General features: G+C 42.3%; 2 protein-coding genes across 19 annotated transcripts in view; one reads left to right on the forward strand and one right to left on the reverse strand.

Moving 5' to 3' along the window:
* pax3a (paired box 3a) overlaps nt 1-6,336 on the reverse strand; it is a 36,771-nt gene extending 30,435 nt beyond the window's left edge. For 3 of the 16 annotated variants that reach the window (XM_037082871.1, XM_037082878.1, XM_037082863.1), the window contains exons 1-2: nt 4,430-6,336; nt 2,734-2,832 (exon numbers count right to left, since the gene is read on the reverse strand). The gene's annotated coding sequence lies outside the window, so the exon portion shown is untranslated. Of the gene's footprint in view, nt 1-3; nt 70-2,733; nt 2,833-4,262; nt 4,335-4,429 lie in introns of all 16 variants that reach the window. The other 13 variants (XM_037082864.1, XM_037082867.1, XM_037082875.1 and 10 more) reach the window with 11 other exon arrangements.
* Nucleotides 6,337-6,465: 129 nt separating this feature from the next.
* acsl3b (acyl-CoA synthetase long chain family member 3b) lies at nt 6,466-19,573 on the forward strand. Of its 3 annotated transcripts, none has more exons than XM_037082861.1 (15): nt 6,466-6,659; nt 9,864-10,344; nt 11,565-11,742; nt 11,829-11,938; nt 12,131-12,269; nt 13,054-13,201; nt 13,346-13,469; nt 13,950-14,021; nt 14,148-14,287; nt 14,671-14,843; nt 14,992-15,066; nt 15,146-15,337; nt 15,926-16,040; nt 16,165-16,322; nt 16,656-19,573. In XM_037082861.1, the coding sequence occupies exons 2-15, from the start codon at nt 9,994-9,996 to the stop codon at nt 16,811-16,813; spliced, it is 2,133 nt and encodes a 710-aa protein (XP_036938756.1). In that variant the 5' UTR covers nt 6,466-6,659; nt 9,864-9,993; the 3' UTR covers nt 16,814-19,573. The 3 variants fall into 3 exon arrangements, with proteins under 3 accessions (XP_036938756.1, XP_036938754.1, XP_036938755.1); XM_037082859.1 differs by having other exon boundaries at nt 6,467-6,659; nt 13,051-13,201; XM_037082860.1 differs by having other exon boundaries at nt 6,467-6,646; nt 13,051-13,201.
* The last annotated feature ends 208 nt before the right edge of the window (nt 19,574-19,781 follow it).

A 19,781-nucleotide genomic window follows, 5' to 3' on the forward strand; every position in this document is an offset into this window, starting at 1 on the left:
TACCTTACAGAATGAGCCTTTTGTATGCAACTTTAAATGCACTTCAGCCTCAAGTCCTCGCTTGTTTGTCTGTAATAGCGAACAGGCATGTCAAGAAGGCTTAAAGGATAAGTTCACCCAAATCGCAACATTTTGTCAAACTCATGCTGATGAAAATGTTTTGAAAGTTGAAAAAACAATAGAATTAAACATTATTTTGGCTCCATACAGCTCAATCCGCTGTACTCCAAGTCTCTGGAAGCAATGAGATCCTAAATTGTATTGATTGCCGTCAGGCTCGTACACCCAAGTCAAATGGGTGGGTAACTAATATATTTTTAAAATTAGATAAAGACTTGGGTTACACAGGATGGGCTGTATGGAGCCATTTTGTGTTTGTGGGGTGGTCATCTACTTCAGATAATGACTGAAGTTTCCATTTTGGGTGAACTGTTCCTTTAAAATTATCTGAAAGAGCACTTTAAATGATATGTTTGAAAAATAAGAAATCAATCATTATCTAATCACCCCCATGCTGATTGAAAGATGGGTGGAGTTTTGAAATCCACAAAACATCTCTGGAGCTTCACAGCAAAACAGCATTGGAGCATTCATCAAATCAACTGAAGTAGATGCGGACTTGTTTTAAAATGCAAAAAACAAGCTGAAAAAATAAAATAAATAAATCAAAAACTGGGCTCCATACAGCTTGTCCAGTGAAATCCCATGTTACCATTGCTTCACCGTGACGCTCCAAAAATGTTCTGTGGACTATGAATCTTCACCCAGCTTTCTTACAGCATGGATGTGACTAGATAACGGCTAAATGTTCATTTTGCAGGCCAACTGTTCCTTAATAATTGAACAAGCACTTTAACTGGTGTCACTGATGGAATCACTTCAGCAGAATCCTCCTTGTCTCACCTCCTGCAGTTGTTTCCTGCCGACTGATATTATTAATATGACAGATTATATAAGGTGCTACTGTACAAGCAGGTGCATATGTGAAGTATGTGTCGAACTGTTGGTATGTGACGGATATATTACTGACCGATTGTGCCAATGAAAGAACCTTTTTTTAACCCAATGTGTGATTACAATGACTCCCTGCGGTGGACCAGGCCGCAGGGGTTCCCCCGGCCAATCACCTGAGGGGACATGAGCCTTCACAAGATGAGAGAAATAACTTTGGGGTAGGGGGCCCAAAATAAGTAGTGTTGTAAAGTAGCGAGACAATGGAGGTGCAGATGACCTCCTAGGGTTTTTAAATCATCTGATGGGCTTAAGTTTGTTTTCCAAAGTCACATAAACTGCAAAGAGGTGTGAACTCTAGTAATGAGTTGGTCCACGCCCTGGTTTTAGGTTACGGGGAAGCGTGCAATAAAATGAAGGTTAACTGAATTTCTGTGGATTTTTTTTTTACATGCATAAACACACACTGTTCTCATTTCTTAAACACGGTGCTGTCAATGCACTCAGTTATGATGTCTCCATTTAGTTTATCTGAATCCCAATAACACAGCGGGTATTTATTTGCTCTTAGTGTTGTTTTAAGAGGCGACACTGGTCTCAGGAGCTAAAATCCATCTCTTTCAGCTCCTCTCAAAGGGACTCCTTCATTTGGTCATCCAGTCGTCGAGTAATGCCACTTAAATGCCACCGTGACAAAAGCTTGAGAGAAAAGGAGGGGTGGCAGGCTTCCACTGGGAGCCATAGGCAAGACTGTGTCTGGAGCAGAGAGGGGCTTCGTTTCACAGGGACTGCGGGGCTTAAAGTTAAAGATTACTTTGAAATCGGCATCCCCTGCCATCAAACTCTCCCGCTATAGTCAGCCCTCCCTCCTCCCTCCCTGCAGCCGTCACTCCCCTTCTCCCTGAAAAATAAAAAGCTGTCGCCACAGAGCAGGGGATGAGTTGGGAGCAGACCCTCTTTGATGACAGAGAAGGATCCTTTTGTTCCCTAATCCCCACACAACCCCCCTCCTTTTTTCCTATAAGTCCAACTGGATGTCGAGGGGCTTGATAATCAGCCGGGGGCTCAAAAGTTATTAGTTTACTTGCTTTACTTTGGAAAGACTGGGATGTCTTGTTGGGCCATCTCTTGAAAAACACATATATTGTATCATAGCTTTTTAATTTGGGTCTTTTCAGTGCGTAGAAGCCTCTTTGATAGCAGCCAGAACTGAAAGGAAGCATATAATTAAGTAAATACCCAACAAGTCACATGACACTGGTCAGGGCTTGTCGTAGGTGGATCCCAAAGGTACAGCCATTAGCTATTGTGCACCCTGTCAGGGAAGCCGGGGTCACCCAGATACAGACAGTTCAGCGATACATTTCCTCTCTTCCTGTGTCTCTCCTTCAAGTGTGTGCAAAGTGTGTCCTCGTGTCATTATCACATTGGACACACGTATTTCACAGACGAGATGAAAGTGTTCGTTTTGCTCACAACATCTGCCCACTGATGCTTCGCGTCCCATCAAGATGACCTCAAAGACATAGCCCCGAGGAAAGCGATTATCACCACTCCGCAGTCTGTACACTCTGCAGCTCATCATGTGATCACATGCTCGTGTGGATGTTTGTGCTCGAGCATGTGTTCATGAGAGGGGGCAAGGCATGAGTCTTTATGTTTGCGTGCATGTATTTGTGAGAGTATGTCTGTACAGACATATGGCCTAACAAGCATGCAAACACTCCAAAGAGCAGCGAGATGGGATCAGTGTGCAGGGTCAAAGTGTCAAACACGGCTTACCGAGACAGTTCACTCTCATCATGTCCCTCTTCAGATGTCAAAGAAGAAGAGTGTCCTTTGTCTTGAGAGTTCACATAAAAACACTGTTGGATCATCTCTCTGTCAAGTCAAAACAAAGAGCATTATGGAACTCAGAGCAAAGAACCTCATTAAAGATCAACTACTCACCGATTCCCTCTGCTGTACAAAAGTGAGAATGCAGCAAAGGAGAAAATTAAACATGCAATATAATTATTTCAAAAATCAATATTATTATCTTAAAGAAATCTATTTTGTTTGTTTGCTGCCTCTAATTTAAAGCTGCAACAACTAATGGATTAGTTCTCAACTACTAAAATAATTGTTAACTATTTTTTGAACAACGACTATCAGTTTGTGTCATTTTCTTATGAACAAAAGAGTCAAAACTATGTTTCCAGCTTCCCTAATGTGAATGTTTCCTGCTTTCTTTTCTCCGCTGTGAAAGTAAAATGAATATCTGTAATAGGACATTGGAGAGCATCATCTTAGGCTTTATGAAACAGTGACTGACATCTTTCACCATTTTCTGACATTTTATAACGAAACAACTGATTTACTAATTAATTAAGAACAAAATCAACAGATAAAAGCTAACGCAAATAATCATTAGTTGCACCACCACTCTGGTTTTCACTAAATATAACATACTAGTTCAATTATAAAGAGGAGTTAGTGTACATTTTTTTAAGAAATTAACCAATTACCCCTAGAATTACCGATTACTAGAATTACCGAGCAAAGTAGACCATTAAATTTAAGTAGTATGAGTTCAAAAGTTTCAACTTAAATTGATTTAAGTAAAGTCACATTGTCAGATTTTAGAGTGTAGTCTGAAAATAAAAAGTAATACAGACAATATAATTTTTTCTAATTCAGTAAAAGTACAGAAGCAGTTAGCCATACAATATACTAAAAACTTGGCAAATTGGAACATAGTAAAGGTTGTTTAACTTAACTGTAAAAGTCACTTCCAAAAATGAGGAAACAAATTTCCCTCAAAATTACCAAGTAAAGTAGACTAAACATTTTCCATCCATCCATCCATCCATCATCTGTACACATTATATGTACGCCGCTTAATCCTCTGCAGGGTCGCGGGGCTAAACATTTTAGGTTGGACAAATCTTTTTAGGTCTTAAAACTTAAATCTAATAGTTTTCTTTACTAGGCAATTCCAAGGTAATCTGTTTCCTGACTTTTATAAATCAGTCAACTTTTAAAATGTACAGTGTTCTTTATATAGTTCACATGTGAGGCTTGTGATTCACCCCGGGATCAATCAAGTTTTATATAATCTATAATATAATGTCATAACATTTTGCATAACTAAACTTTATCTTCATAGTAACTAAAGTTATTGTAGTGATGCACAAAAAATACAATATTATAGCCTCTAAATAATAGTGTAGTAGTTTTTTGTCGTGTGTTACATGAGCAAAAAATAGAAATACCCAAGTAAAGTACTTCATAATTGTACAGAAGAACAGTACTTGAGTAAATGTACTCACTTACTTACTTGGCTACCTGTTTCAGTCTTAGAGGCTGCAGACAGCTTCATCAGGGATGTGCCTGTCAGAGGACTGCAGTATAGGGGAAATACTTTTTTTTCTATTCATCTGTTTGTTAAGTTTGTTTTTGTTAACGGGTGGATCAAATCAGCTAACAATCAGATTACCTAAAGTAGTTGAGATGGATAGAGGACTGTCTTCCTCCAGCTTCCTAACTGGCTGTAGCTACTCTTCCTCCATCTGTCTCCCACACACCTATCTCCCTCATCCGGATGTCGCCCTCTTCTCCCTCGCCATCCTTTGCTGACACGGACAAATGGGAGGACGGAGCTCAACTGGAAAAGAAACGAGGACAGAAGAGACAGGCTGAGGGAGAAGTACAAAGAGCTGAGGCCAAAAATAGAGCTGAGACAGACAGTTGGGAGGAAGGGAAACTTTCACTGCACTGTACCTCCAAACTTTGTTAGAAAACAATCCACAAACAACCAACTGCACAACCCGTACTGCCCCTGAATGAGATTATTTAGGTAAAGACAAAAACACCAGTATTCGTGGTATTTAATTGTGGTAAAGCATGATTTATAGCTTTTTTGGCAAATGTCTTGGATGAATTTTGGATATCATTGGATTCTGGGTAAGATCTGACAGCAGGAGGTAAGAAAATATCACCGTGCCTGGTGGCAGCATCTAATATAGCTCATCTACAGGGTTTAAGTACATGGACAAACATTTTAAATTGTATTTTTGCCTCAGGTGAGCATGACTATTATTAGTGTCTACAATGCTCTTGAAAGAAGCACTACATTTATAAAGAATCCAAGGTTCTTAGCCAGTCTATGGTTATCTAAAGCACTTTGGTTAAGATTAAAACATATTTTCAGCTTGTCCAACAGTCGCAAAATGTAATAATAGGATTCACTTTGATTAAAAATGGGGAAAATTTGGGTATGATCGTGACTTCAGTTCATGAAATGGTCTACTGCCAAATTCAATCTCTAAAAATGGACACACATCAAATAGATTAAATATCGTCACTATTCCATAGCCACCGTGATACTGCAAAACATAGCTGAAGCTTGTCCAAGTTTATATTTTTCCAATTGTACTAGAATTTTAAGTTTTTAAATATGAAAACTTGTATTTGACTAATTCAAATTTGGTGTCATTTATCTGTGTTTTGCAGTGCATTTATCATCATTTGGTGTCTTTTTATTTCTGATACAGCACTTGTTGTTTAACTATTGTTACAATAAGGCTTATTTTCAGAGCCAGTACTGATACTGACCACTGGAAAACAATCAGATATTGTTTTGGGCCGGGAAATATGTGACAGGGTGCTGCATGAGAGCCAAAAGTAGCACCCAGCTAAATTAGGCTCTGTATGTACCAGCACAGATACTTCTGAAAACAAAGCTTTTTTATGTGAATTGTTGATTTGGAGAGGGCTTGACAACTAGCTTTTGCATTTTCATACCATCGTGTAGTGGGCGGGAATTGTTTGGGAAACTGGAAGAGGGAAAAATTTTGTTTACAAAAATACTAATGTGGACAATTCTTTGATTTTATTTCATCAGCAATCTGACAGAAAAATCAATGTTATCTTCCTGATAACATGTCTACCTTTCAATAAATTAAAAACAAGCAAGGTGAAGTAAGTGAATTAACCCATCTGGTCTAGAAACAAAATGGGATAGTATCTATAAAGGATAAACAACACTGTTTGCCTTTCACTTTTCATTTTTGAAAGGAACTCATTACTGCTCACCCCTTTCTTCAGCACCTGATAGCATGTAGGCTAATGCTAACTCAGAGACAGTAAAAGTTACCCTCCCTGTGTTGTTGGTGGTTTCCTCTAGTAACACTTCGTCACCATGGTTCAAACGGGACACGCAGCCGGCTCTCCCACACACACACACACACACACTCACAGACGAATCACACATGACTGTGATACACATTAAGTAAAACCACGTAGTAATTGTGTTCAATTAAGGGTTTCAGTTTCACTTCCCTCTCTGTCTCCGACCCATCTCGTCGCGTCAACGGCTGACAGGAAACTGACGGACGCGGCAGTTGTGACCGCTAGTAACCTCACTGACGTCCCCGCTGCCCCAAGCACGCGCCACCTCCAATCGTCCAATCGCTGACGGAGAAGTGTCGTGACGTCACTCTACAGCTTCCGGGCTGGCAGAACTGTCCCGGCAATGCTCAGATTTACAATTACAACGTCAGTCAATTTTAGATTTGTTTTGTGATGTGCAAGCAGTTTGAATTCATACCCAAACGCGCTATGTTGACAGACAGTGTTATGATATGATGTGGGAGCTGTGGACGGAAGGATAAATACCGTAGACTTGACTACCGCAGAGGCTCAGGCGTAGCGGGTGAGAAAAAGAGGTGAGAATGTGTTGCTGTGTGAATCGCTTTGCAGATGTTGATAAGAGGGGCTGATTGTTAGCTTACCGGCTCGCTTAACCGTGTCACACATAGCCTCTACATGTGTGTACAATACAAGGCGTGTGCCTTGTTTTAATGACTACGTGCGTTTAGGTGAATGCATGCACTGAATTTCACGCCACTACATCAGCAGCGGGCCAACAGCAGCTGCAGTGGTTAGCCGACGCGCTACTTTGCTAGCTGTTAGCTTTGCTAGCTGCTAGCGCGTCTTTGAGCTGCCCGCTAGCTGCTAATCTTGATGCTGCTTCGCTAGCCCTTTTTATTTTTTGATCGCTTCAAACACGGATACATTTGGATGAAAAATGTCCCGATATTAGCTGAATACATAATGAAAACTATCTTAAGACTGTGTTCAGGCTATCAAAACAAACAATGTGTTACGATCTTAACTGACGTTCATAGTGGTTATCTCGAAGAAGGGCACACAGATCAAAACATTATCGACGAGACACCCGTATCTGGGGCAGCAGAGATGCATGTCAACACAGTCCAGCTAATGAGTTAAAGGAGAAATTGCAGCCTGGGGTTTGTATAAAAGATGACGCATTAACAGATTCTGATGTGTAAATGATGAATGAAGATGGACAAAGTGCTTGAAAGATCAGATTCAGATCACCGAGGGAGAGGTTGTAATTTAGCATCATCCTACTGCCCTTGTGCCCACTCAGGTACAGGTAGTATGAATGAATGAAATATATTCCGCATCAGGTTACAGCAGGATGGGCTGAAACTGTACTACTCGCTGAAATAGTCTAAATCTGAGTTGTAATCTCTGTGTCATGTGCAGTTTGTGGGTTTAAATTCCTGCCCATGAGTTATTCAGATTACTGAGTAAACTTGCATGCTGGAAGATATCACTGTAGGTGTGCAGGTTGAACTGGTTCGAGAGCGCTCATTTTTTTTTTGACTAAACTTGCATGCGGTTGCTTGTGTGTTTCATGACAATTGCTTTTTGTCGTCACATTTGTTGATGGAATTGCAACTACGATTGTGTGTGCCTACCGCCTTCAGGCAAAGGTACGCCACAATTGTACCTGCATGCCAAGGAGTTGCCTGAGTTCTCACCCTGTTTGTTTGCTCAGCCCAAACACAGTAGACTGGTGGCGGTTGGTCGAGGTATGCAGGGTTGCTGCAAAACGGGTGCAACGTGTTCAACGTTCGCCTGTGAGGTTTAGAGCTGCAGCGTTCAGACAATCATGTCATTAGCTGCCAAACTATTTGATAGTTTTAGTTAATATTTTTTAAACATAAATGCTAAACATTTGCTGATTCCAGCCTATTAATCACAGGGATTTGCTGCTCTTTAATGTAAATTATGGAAGTAGCTGAAGCATCTTGGGGTTTTGGACAAAAAAAGCAATCTGAAGAAGTCACCGTTGGCTCAAGGAACACATTTTTTTTAACACTATCAATCGCTAAAAATAATGTTCAGTTAATTGCTGCTAAAAAATAATCATAACTTGCAGCCTTAGTAAGGTTTATTGAGTGTGTGCAGCATGTCTTTGAATGAATACTTGAAGGGAAATACAGCAGCCAATTGGCTTGGAGCTGACTGACAGTTTCCATTCTCACAAACCCTCTTCACTTAATTTACAGGCTGAAATCTAATTTTTTTTTTTTTACCCAGTAACAGTTCGATCACAGATATGAGCAGGTGTTACCAATGTACTCACTTGGAAGAGATTGTTTTTTGGTGCTGATATTCGCCGTCACTCAGAATAAATCAGGCAGTGCAGCAAAAACGCCAGTCATCCCATTTTATTTTGAGTGTGGGTAGAGTTTGTTTAGGCTGCAGCAGTTTCATTTATAAAATGACTATAAATATAGCCTACTGATTTAATTCTTAGAATGGAAGTTTTTCATAATTGACATGACATGTTTTTGGAGATGGCGTGAAAGAGGTTTGCCAAATTGCTCAGAGTTCTATTGTGTTGCTTGGTGCCTCAATCAAAATCTTGCTGCTAGGAGACCTGCAGGGGAGGAGAAATACTCTGCAAACTTGTTGCGGATGGATAGAGCCTCTCTTTCCGACTGCAGACTTGTTGCTCCCAAGCTGGAAATCAGGCACTATCCAGGTGGGGTCCGTGGAACTCAAACAACAATACCAGTTGTGTGTTCTGACACCGCAGTACAACCCCACACTAATCACTGCAACACTTAATTTGGTTCGAATGAGGCCTTAGAGGTCCTGTGGTTGTCATTTAAGTATCCAGCTGAGAAAGTTTGGAGCACCTCATTATCTATAACAGCCTTTACCGGAGCACAAGAACTGGTGACCAATATTGGGTTGCGTACTGGAGCCTTTACTCTCACCGATTACCCACACTGTGTTTGCATACATCCAGCAGCAGCCCGCCTCATCGGGTCAGTGTTAGATTCTTCCCAGTACTGTTACATTGGCCGGCCAGGTTCTGCTAACCTCCCGTGTGACCTCGGGTCTTCTCCCTGCTGAGCTGCAGAATGAGTCAGTGCTGCTAGTTCTAGCCTGCCCAGGCTCCGTATCTGCAGGACTACATTGTAAATTACACTCTGGCCCTAAGGGTACACTAGAAATAGCTGCGCTCTCTGCACACGGTCAGAGTTGATCCAAAGGTGAGAGCAGTAATGAGAAGAGCACATGACATGACAAACATTATGATAGAGGAGGCGTATAATTAAAAAAATAATAATTGAGGCAGTGTTTCCTTGGCTTTAGTGCAACCGCTGCTTGATGCTTCAAAGTCTTTGTTCAGTTTTGTCTACTGGTTGCATGAAAAATAACAGACTCCTGCTCATTTTTTCTGACAAACAACAAAACTTACAATTAATTAAAAACAGAAGAAAATACAGCTAATGAGAGACATTTAATTATCTGTTTATCACCTATTCTTAATCATTTAATTCTTAAATCTTTATGGTGTTCTAATATGATGCTCTCTCTATAAATCTGCAATCGCTACTACAGCAGGGCCCCCAGATCTGGTTAAATAAATAGTGCTGACCGAGAACAAGCCTAAGAATAAGCAGAGGTGTTCTTCAGGGAAGGATTTGTTTACCAGTAGCCAGTAGCTCATGTGAGCTGCCACTCGATAATACCAAATATGCTGATGCGTCTTTTCCCCTGACTGTACTTCTAAAATTTCATGTTGTGTCTCTGTGTTGCAGGTCCGGCTACAAAAAGGAACCTTTCCCTGCAACTTTCAGCCTCAGCAGGAGGTCAAATATACTTCAGAATTGTAGAGTATCACCGTGTTCTGGTTTGATTTAATCCCCCGCTCTGACTTCATCCTCCAAGATGAAGTTGAAGGAGGATATGAACCCCCTGCTGCTTCAGGTCTTCCGCTCCGTTGTCTGGGTCTACTCTGTCATCACCTTCATACCTTGGTACTTCTTCTCTGGAGCAGGCAGCAACTTGGAACGGGCTCGACGGATCAAGGCACGCTCAGTTAGCGGTCACCCAGCGGGTCCTTACAGGGCTGTCAACAGTCAATACAAGCTGGTGGCATGGCTGCACCCTGGGGTGGACACCCTGGACAAAATGTTTGAATACGCTGCAGTGAGATTTCCACTAAGAGACTGTCTTGGCACCAGAGAGGTGCTCAGCGAGGAGGATGAGCTCCAGCCTAACGGCAAGGTCTTCAAGAAGGTGAGAGACACTGACCTCTACCTCTTTCATTTTTTTTTTTGTAATGGTCTGGTCTCGCTGTCAGGAGCAAATATAGAATCAGTGGGTGGTACAGCTCATCACATTTAAACCCAGAACTGTAGAAGCTGGAGGTGAATCTGTGGGTTTACAGGAAGGTTGCTTGTGCCTGTGAGGCTGACAGCACAGTGTACCACTGTGCACAGTCTGCCACTGTGCACAGTGTGACTGAGGAATGTGGGTGGAAGAGCAGAGGTGTCACTGGTCCTTTGTCTCACAGCCGAGAGTCTTCTCATTAACACCTGCATAGTTGCAAAAGGCCTGCAGAGGGCGCTAAGTGACTGTGAATGAATGGTGATGTTGCACAACAACATCAGACCCCTCTAATAATTTGCATGTTAGCCTTTTTAATATTCAAATCCCCTTAGAATAAATCTCTCAACATGGGTATAGTTGGTTGAAGGTTGCTTAAATCTTTCAAGCATCCTGTTTGAATTTATAGGGCTTGTACAGCTGCTGGAAATCTTTCAACACGCTTGACTGTTAATGCTTGAAGGTTTGAAAAGTGCTTACATTTTGAGTAAGTGCTTGAAATTGTAAATGCCACACTTTCATAATAAATCGCTTCTTTGAGTGATTGTTTGGCCGAGGGTGCCAAGACCACAGACAGCTGACACATTTTGAAACATAAAACTGTAATTTTTCACATAATATTGTGTATGTGACATTGTTCGCAGCATAGCTGTTACATCATCAAAATTGTAAGCTTTGATATAATACTAGAACAAAAAATATTCCATACCCGTTTGGATATCACAGCAAAAAAAGAATGCAATAAATATGTTGAAGGCACAGAAAATAGGACACTCACAGTGGTATTACAGAAAAGGCCACTGAACACATACTGAGATGATGATATGTGTCATAATATTTATATCTTAGATTCCTATCGATTAGTATTCTTTACATAGATTGTATCATTTTTAAACAGAGGATCGATACTTTCAACATCCTTTGTAGCGCAGTAACACGTGATTTAAGTGAAATAATCATTGAAGCTTAACATTGCACCTTGAAAATACTTGTAAAGAGATTTGTTGTGGACCAAACCTAGCCCAGCTAGATGCATTGAAGCCACCCAGGCCTGTAGAATGTTTGCTTGTGCATCGGCTTTTATGTTGTTTATATGTGAAAATAATATAACAAACCTTTACATGTTGTAGGTTATTCTAGGGAACTATAACTGGCTGTCCTACGAGGAAGCTTACCACGCGTCCAAGTGTTTTGGCAGCGGTCTGGCAGCTCTCGGCCAGAAGCCTCATTGCAACATCGCCATCTTCTGTGAAACCAGAGCCGAGTGGCTCGTGGCAGCACAAGCCTGCTTCATGTACAATTTTCCACGTAAGTGAGAGACAAAGAAATGATGTGTATTCAGACAATTTTTGAACCTGCAGTAAAGCGCAACTGACTGATCTTGACTTTGACAGTCGTGACCCTGTACGCCACTCTCGGACCGATGGCCATCGCCCACGGCCTGAACGAGACTGAGGTCACGCACATCATCACAAGCAAAGACCTGCTTCAAAGCCGTCTCAAGGTATCCGCTTTGTTGTCTCCATCATGTCAGCTGTGTTAAACAAGGCTCTGTCCTTTGATATGTCACTTAATTACAGGTTGTTTATTGTCTGAGTCATTAGGGTTTGATAAGAAGCTCATTTCTGTTTACATAATTGCTTCTTCCTCTCACTCGACCTTCTCCCTCCCTCCTTCATTCAACTCTACATCCCAGGCCATTCTTTGTGACGTGCCGAGGCTGCAGTATGTGATTGTAGTGGACAGTAAACCGTCAAGCTGCCCAGACGTCCCCAGAGGCATCATGGTCTACAACATGGACGCTGTGAAGGAGATGGGATCCAAACCTGACAATGGTGAGTATTTGCACAGCGTGATTAAAAAGGTTTCTAATTTTGTCGGGGGGGGGAAATGGAAGTACACCGATGGAGGCTTAATACAAAGCCGACACCCTGATGTGTGATTGGAGCGATGTGTCGTGCGTGACAGAGCCAGCAAGAGGTCAGATCAGACTCACCAAGCTCCCAATGTCACCAGCTGAGTTTTCAGAGAAATGAGGAGAAGTTATGTTTGTGCTACAGTTTGAACAATGTTTATACTTTTCCTCTTACAGTAGTTGACCAAGAAAACGTGAATATGTGCAATTATATTATTGCTTCAGAAATAACTGTTGCCAAATTTCCTTCACAATCAACAAGAATTACAAAGAGTATTTCAATGATTTAAACCATGTGTGCATTAATTCGCTGGAAGAGCAGATTGCTATTCTTTATAGGATCAGCAAAAGATGTACCAGCAAATAAAATTGATTATTTGTACAAGTCAAATATCAAGCAACTGAAATAGATGCTCTGCTTTTCTGTTTTATATCAATGCAAAGTAAAAGTTGAATATGTTTTTATGAGATTTTAGTGACTAAAACGGTAAATTGAGAAAATAATAATGAGATCAGCTGTTAGTTTCAGCCCTACTGACCCTTTCAAAGCATATTTGAATAGAATTCATTAATTTAGTGTTGCATTTTAGAAAGCAGGCATCTGTTCCTCTTATTATCACAGCTGTTAATGTTTTTGTTTATATTGGTATGGGATCCATTTCGTGTCAAACCATCAGGCCTCTGCTCCTCTGTCTCTGCAGTAGCAGTAAACCGCAGACAGCCACAGGCTTCTGACATCGCCGTCATCATGTACACCAGCGGCTCCACAGGCATCCCCAAGGGTGTCATGATCTCCCATGGCAACATCATGGCCGGGATCACTGGCATGGCTGAGAGAATTCCTAACCTCAAGTATGTCAACGTCAGGTTCACAGCTATTTCTATGACACCTCCTGTCTTCTTCATCTCTCTGCATCCACACAATTTTACACCACCTCTCACAATGTTCCATCTGTGTCTACTGTGGAAATTAACCTGTTATTTCTGTGCTGGCAGTGAAACGGACACCTACATAGGATACCTGCCGTTGGCCCACGTTTTAGAGCTCAGCGCTGAGCTGGTGTGCATCTCACATGGCTGTCGCATCGGCTACTCGTCCCCTCAGACGCTAGCAGACCAGGTCGGTATATTAAAGCACACCCCCAACTTATCTGTCCTAGACTTCATGATGATAATAATAAACTCTATTTATCACATATCTCAAAATACAGCACACTAAGTGCTTTGCAATAAATATAGCGGAATAAAACACAGAGCGAACAAAGCAAGTTAAAAGTAAAAATGGTAGCGTGATAGGGAAAATTGAAGATCTCTTAAATAACTTGCTGCTGGGCTTCTTATTGCCTTGTAAGGAATCAATAGAATATCTAAAAGCCAGAATGAGGTCAAGAATTCTGGCAGAATTTTAGACCAGTTTTCAAAAATAACATGCATGTTGGCAGATTGTTGTGCCTACGGAAATATCATTTAGAGTCTCACTTGAATCCAGTCAGATCTAACCACTTGCAAAGCTCTGCCTGGCCCACCTAACGTGTGACTACAACCCTGGATCAATAGGTAACTGAGTGTTGACCATTTTTTGTTTGCTTCACTTTCACAGTCCACCAAGATAAAGAAGGGCAGTAAAGGTGATACCAGTGTGCTGAAACCTACTCTCATGGCTGCTGTGCCAGTAAGTGTTTTGAGCTCCACACAAACTGATCGATCCAATTTTCTCAGTAACCTGGCCCTTTAGCCAACGTCATTGATCATACTACGGTCAGACATAACATTTTAACTGAGAGTGTCCTTCTCGCAGGAGATCATGGATCGAATCTATAAGAATGTGATGACCAAAGTGGAGGAGATGAGCAAATTCCAGAAGACGCTCTTTGTGCTGGCTTACAACTACAAGATGGAGCAGATCTCCAAAGGCTACAACACACCTCTCTGTGACAGGTAACACACATTATAATCTGTAGAAAGGAGCTGAGTCATTAGCAAAACTCCTTCGGTTGACATTTGCTTCCCTTGTGATACTCAGGGCAAACATTAACCTCTGTTAGCATATGGCTAATCATAACCTAGTGCAAATGTGTGTTAACACAGAGTCTGAACAAAGGGTGGAGGAAATGATTCCCCAACATGTGAATCATTGCACAGCGCTCATTTTAATATTGTGTTTTGCCAGGCTCGCTCTGTAGCAGAGTCAGTATCTGGAGGCTATGTAGATTTACTGCTCATTTTGTAAAGTCTAAATGGCTTTTTAAGTTTTTGTCTCTGATCTTCTCCCTGCTGTGCACATTTTTCTCCCTCCTCCTCCACCCCCTCCTCCCACTCAGTCTGGTGTTCAAACGGGTGCGTGCGCTCTTGGGAGGGAACACACGGGTGCTACTTTCCGGCGGCGCTCCGCTCTCAGCTGCCACACAGCGGTTCATGAACATCTGCCTGTGCTGCCCTGTGGGGCAGGGCTACGGCCTGACGGAGACCTGTGGAGCTGGCACCATCAGTGAGAGTAAGAGTGGATTTCTTTCTTTTAAAGGGAGGAAGACGGGCGATGAGATACAGTGTTTGTTTTTGGCTACCCTTTAGGAAATTAAGAGAGGAGCAAATGGAAGTATTAAGCTATGCTAATGCCAGATTTTATCTGGTGTTTCTCTCAGTGTGGGACTACAGCACAGGACGGGTCGGCGCTCCACTGGTGTGTTCTGAGATCACACTGAAGGACTGGGAGGAGGGTGAGTCAACAACCCGACTTTATGGAAGGCAAACGGATGCAATGATACTTTTGTTCTAATCAGATTTGTGTTCCTCTAGGTGGTTACCACAGCACAGACAAGCCAAACCCACGGGGAGAGATTCTGATCGGCGGACCCAACGTAACGATGGGTTACTTCAAGAGTGAAGGCAAAAACTGTGACGACTTTTTTGTGGATGAGAGAGGGCAGCGATGGTTCTGCACCGGAGACATCGGAGAGTTCCACTCTGACGGATGCCTCAAGATCATCGGTAAGAGATCCACGAACTAGTGCACACATTGATGTTTCTGAAATCCAATCTCCAGGACAAACAAGAGAAATTCCAGTCAAGTATTATTTTTGATCATTGAGCTTTCAAGCTGTTACTGGAGACTGTTGGTGCCTTGCATCATCCAACCTACAGCATCAGTATTTGATGACCAGGGAATGAGACTGAGGGGAGTTGTAAGAGCAATAAGATTGTTGATTGTTCAGTCTCATTCCGATTCTGTGTTTGTGTTCAGTTCAGCCTTCAGCCTTAACTCAGCACTCACCAGAGACTCTCATTATTTCCCACCAGTCTCAGCAGTCAACAAGGACGAAGATTAGTTATGGTACACTGTACCGCAGCGTGCCACTACAGATCAATGCAGTGTGAATGCAGTTTGCATTGACTCGTAATAGCGCCACACATACAAAAAATTGTTTAGTTTTTGGTGTGAACATGAGGAAACTATATTCATCTCTCAGTATGACCGAGGAATTTCAATATTTCAGACTTCAACAATGTTCACTGGTAAAGCAAACTCCGGTACGTGCTGCATCTATCAGAATTGTGACGCTGGTTCTCTTTCAACAGACCGCAAGAAGGACCTGGTGAAGTTGCAAGCAGGCGAGTACGTCTCTCTCGGAAAAGTGGAGGCTGTTCTGAAGAACTGCTCGCTCATAGACAACATCTGTGCCTACGCCAACAGGTAAACTCCTGCACACTTTCAACTTTCAGCCATGGTTTGGTTGGTTTCAGTAGTCATGGTTTGATTCCTCTATCACCAACTCCGAATAACTAAACATGTGGAGTCTTCTGTGCTCGTCTTTCAGTGACCAGTCATATGTGATCAGCTTTGTGGTGCCGAACCACAAGCAGCTGATGGCAGTGGCGGAGCAGATGCAGGTGAGGGGCACATGGGAGGAGATCTGCAACAACTCCCAGATGGAGAAAGAGGTCCTCCGCATCATTACTGAGGCTGCAATCTCAGGTAAGGAAAAAGCCTTTCTGTATTCACTTGAATTCATCCTGTTCATGCAGAAAATAAAAGGGGACATGCTTCAAGCGAATAGGCTAAAAAAGTTTACTAATAGACACCAGAGAGTTAAATGTTAGTTTTGGTAATAAAATAACCCAAACACTCAAAATTGACAGGACACTCAATGTTTTCACCCACAGTGTTGAAACTGGTGGCGCACGCTGTCAAATTATCAGCTCAGACTTGGTGCGATGGCGTCCGGCTTGTGGCAGACTTGCACTCGTGTTGCACTGTATCTGTCACACTGACTTGCGATTCTGCTCTCTCTCTCTCCCCCCCAACCAGCAAAACTGGAGCGATTCGAGATCCCCAAGAAGATCCGTCTGAGCGCCGAGCCCTGGACACCAGAGACCGGCTTGGTCACCGACGCCTTCAAACTGAAACGCAAGGAGCTCAAAACACACTACCAGGAAGACATTGAGAGGATGTACGGTGGAAAATAACACATAGACACACTCCAAACAACGCTGAAACACATCCACATATATACTTGCATACATACACTAGGAGCTCAGAAGCCACTACCAGGACTACTTGAAGAGGAGTTATAAGATACAGATAACACACACAACACACAAAGCGTCTCATGCACCTCCTCCTCGGCTTCCCCGCGACCAGCTTCGATCAAAGGATGGGGGAGAAAAACACACTCTTGAATCCAGCTTAATGCTCTCCGTCAAGACCAAAAGGCAGCAGGTCCCCCTCACAGACAACCGAGCCGCTCCCCTTTGATGGATCAAGCCCTGCAGGTTGCCACAGCAACCGAGGCAGCGCACAAAATCGGACGTCTGCACTAGAAGTGGGAATAAAAACAAACGTCAGGCTAGATGTTTCTGGATCGATGTCAGCAGACCCTCTCTGTCGCTTCTCCTCCTCCTCCTCCTCCCCCCCTGCTCTCTGGAGCCCCCCACCACTTCAACATGGTCTTGGACTGGTAGTGCGGATACCTGGCAGGGAAGTGGGGGTAGAATGATAGAGGGATCCCTCCTGGGCTTTAAGTAACATTCAGGTTGCAATCTATGCAGGGATCTCTTTAATGATTTTTCTTTTCTCCTTCTTTTTTTTTTTTTTTAAATATCTGTGTCGCTATGTTTGCTTCATGTTTGGTTTGTTGGCTTTTAAACCCACTTGATGAGTGTCTTTTGTGTGTGTGGGGGGGGAATCGGTGTCGCAAAGCCGCGAGAGATTGTTGCGTTGTCGAAACTCCTTTTTCTTACTGTTACTTTCTGGGTGCATTATTGTGAGGGTTTGTTTCTGAGGTTCTATATCCTCCTGTTTTCTATTGCCAATTTGTTTATGCTTCTTGTACTTTAACAAGCTTTGTTTACAAGCTTTTTTTTTCTTCTATTAGTTTTTTTGTCTTTTTCTCCCCCCATTTGTCCCAAAGTTTGTACATTTTTCGAGTGTGTTTACTGTTTACGGACTAGACTAATAGAGGCGATCCAGTCTTCAGTCCCTTCTGCTCTCGGCGTCGGCAGTGGGGTCAAACATTAATTGTAAAAAAAAAAGGCATCCATTGGGAGATTTTTCCATCCTTGCTCTTTGCCCCCCAACTTACTCCATATCCCAGCAGCCCCTGGATGCCTCCCTACCCATGTCTTATTGGTTAATATCTCGCTTCATTAAAATACTGTAGCCCTGCCACGCATTCCTCCAGTCGTGACTAACGCACCGTATGGATGTCTCCAAGGGAACTTAGCCTAGCGTAGAAATAGTTAGCCTTTTCAATGGTTACTTTTTGGTGCAACTGTACATGTTACTCTTTTTCGCTGTAGGTCTAGTTACTGTTACCTTTTTTTCTTTTCTTTATTTTTTACTTATTGAATATGAGATACAAAATGAATGTGCAATATTTATACACAAATTTTAAATTCCAGTTCATAGGAAGGAAAAACGCGCGCACACAGCAGCCCCTCCAATAGTGTATGAATGTTGAGGCTTGTTTACTGTCCACATCCAGCATAGGAATAAAAAGAAGAGGATGGTAGAGAGACACTGACAGGAGGTGTTAGATGTAGCCCATTTTGAACGTGCTGTGCTCAACAATGTAATGTTCTCTAATAAAAGAAAATCTAATATTTGGCATTATAGAATTTGCATTGCATGATGTGCAACTGTACCAAAGCACTTGAATATATATATTTGAGATAGAATCGCACTCCAAGTCGAACGACTGAAGAAATAAAAACGTCTTATTTATCAGTGAGAATATATCGCATATTAAGTTCACCTGACCTCACAGGGTGCGGGTAACATTTCTGTAATATCCAGATTGGTTTATGTGTATGATACTTTATGTGCAGTGTATATAAGAAAAAAAGGGTCCACAGAGCATCAGATTCTGTCAACTGCCATTTGTCTGAACTCATGCTGTATATTAAGACAGAAGGCTTTCAGATGGGTGATCATTCACTTGAGTTGCATCAGAACGAGGATCAGCCTTGTTTCAGTCTGTCTTTCTTCTCTTTATCAAACAGTGTTTGGTCAGTGATTCTCTGTGAGGGCGACATCTGTCACACATCTGCCCTCTTTGAATACATTAACTGAAGACATTTAGCATTAATTAAAGCTACAGGTACTCTAACTACTTCTCTAATTATGTCTACTAGCTCAACACAGAATGGTTATTTTTAGCATGTAAGAGTTTGACGATCATTCCTCCCGCCCTGTCTTTTTTTTCTAACGTGTCTCTCTCCTGACGTTAAGTAGCTTACTGTGCTGTTTGCTGCTTTCCCTCTGCCCGGCTAGAGGCAGCCAGTTGCCTTCTGACACACATGAGCTGTCTTAAGAATGTGAAGCGCTTCCCCGCGTTTTGTTTGATAGCACACATGCCGTGTCCTGCTACAAGTTTGTACATCCGACGGCGAGGCGATGACAGCAGGTGGTGCCGAGATGAGTTCCACCACTCCTGTTGTTCTTTTTCGCTTGCATTGTAAATAAGTTGAGAAGGGGGGAAGGGGGGGTTCGATGATCAAAATTAACTCAAACTACCAATAATTGTACAGGTGTAAAGTCTCATGTCAACATATTTAATAATCTTTGTTACTGATCTGTTTTGGGGGGGTCTTCTCCTCATTTTTTTGTGTGGTTAAGTTGCCCTGCAAGCCGGGCTGTTGCAAGTGTATCCTTCCTTTTTATTTATTTGTGATTTGGCCTTGGAAACTATGTAATGAAATAAAAATAAAAAAAAGTTTGTGTTGTAATTACTGCTGCTGCTGCTTTGTGTCCAGGTGTTCAACACACAGTCGGTGAGTCACAGTGTGTGACTGATACGATCAGCAGCACTTTGATTAGAGTCGTCCCGAAACCCAGAGTTTCTATGGCAACGAAGGCCAGTGTGGCTGTGGTTTGTGAAAGACAGTGCGGCGGGTCCTCGATACAAATGGAACATGCAGTTCTGGGAGTCAACCT

The sequence above is a fragment of the Acanthopagrus latus genome, chromosome 21 (genome assembly GCF_904848185.1).
Source record: "Acanthopagrus latus isolate v.2019 chromosome 21, fAcaLat1.1, whole genome shotgun sequence".
NCBI classification, from domain to species: Eukaryota; Metazoa; Chordata; class Actinopteri; order Spariformes; family Sparidae; genus Acanthopagrus; species Acanthopagrus latus.

What these genes read in the sequence shown, in the direction of transcription:
- acsl3b (XM_037082859.1), top strand. Translation starts at nt 9,994, where the DNA reads ATGAAGTTGAAGGAGGATATGAACCCCCTGCTGCTTCAGGTCTTCCGC. An exon ending in TGCTTCAAAGCCGTCTCAAG is followed by an intron (nt 11,939 to 12,130) that starts GTATCCGCTTTG and finishes TCTACATCCCAG; the next exon opens with GCCATTCTTTGTGACGTGCC. An exon ending in TACTGAGGCTGCAATCTCAG is followed by an intron (nt 16,323 to 16,655) that starts GTAAGGAAAAAG and finishes CCCCCCAACCAG; the next exon opens with CAAAACTGGAGCGATTCGAG.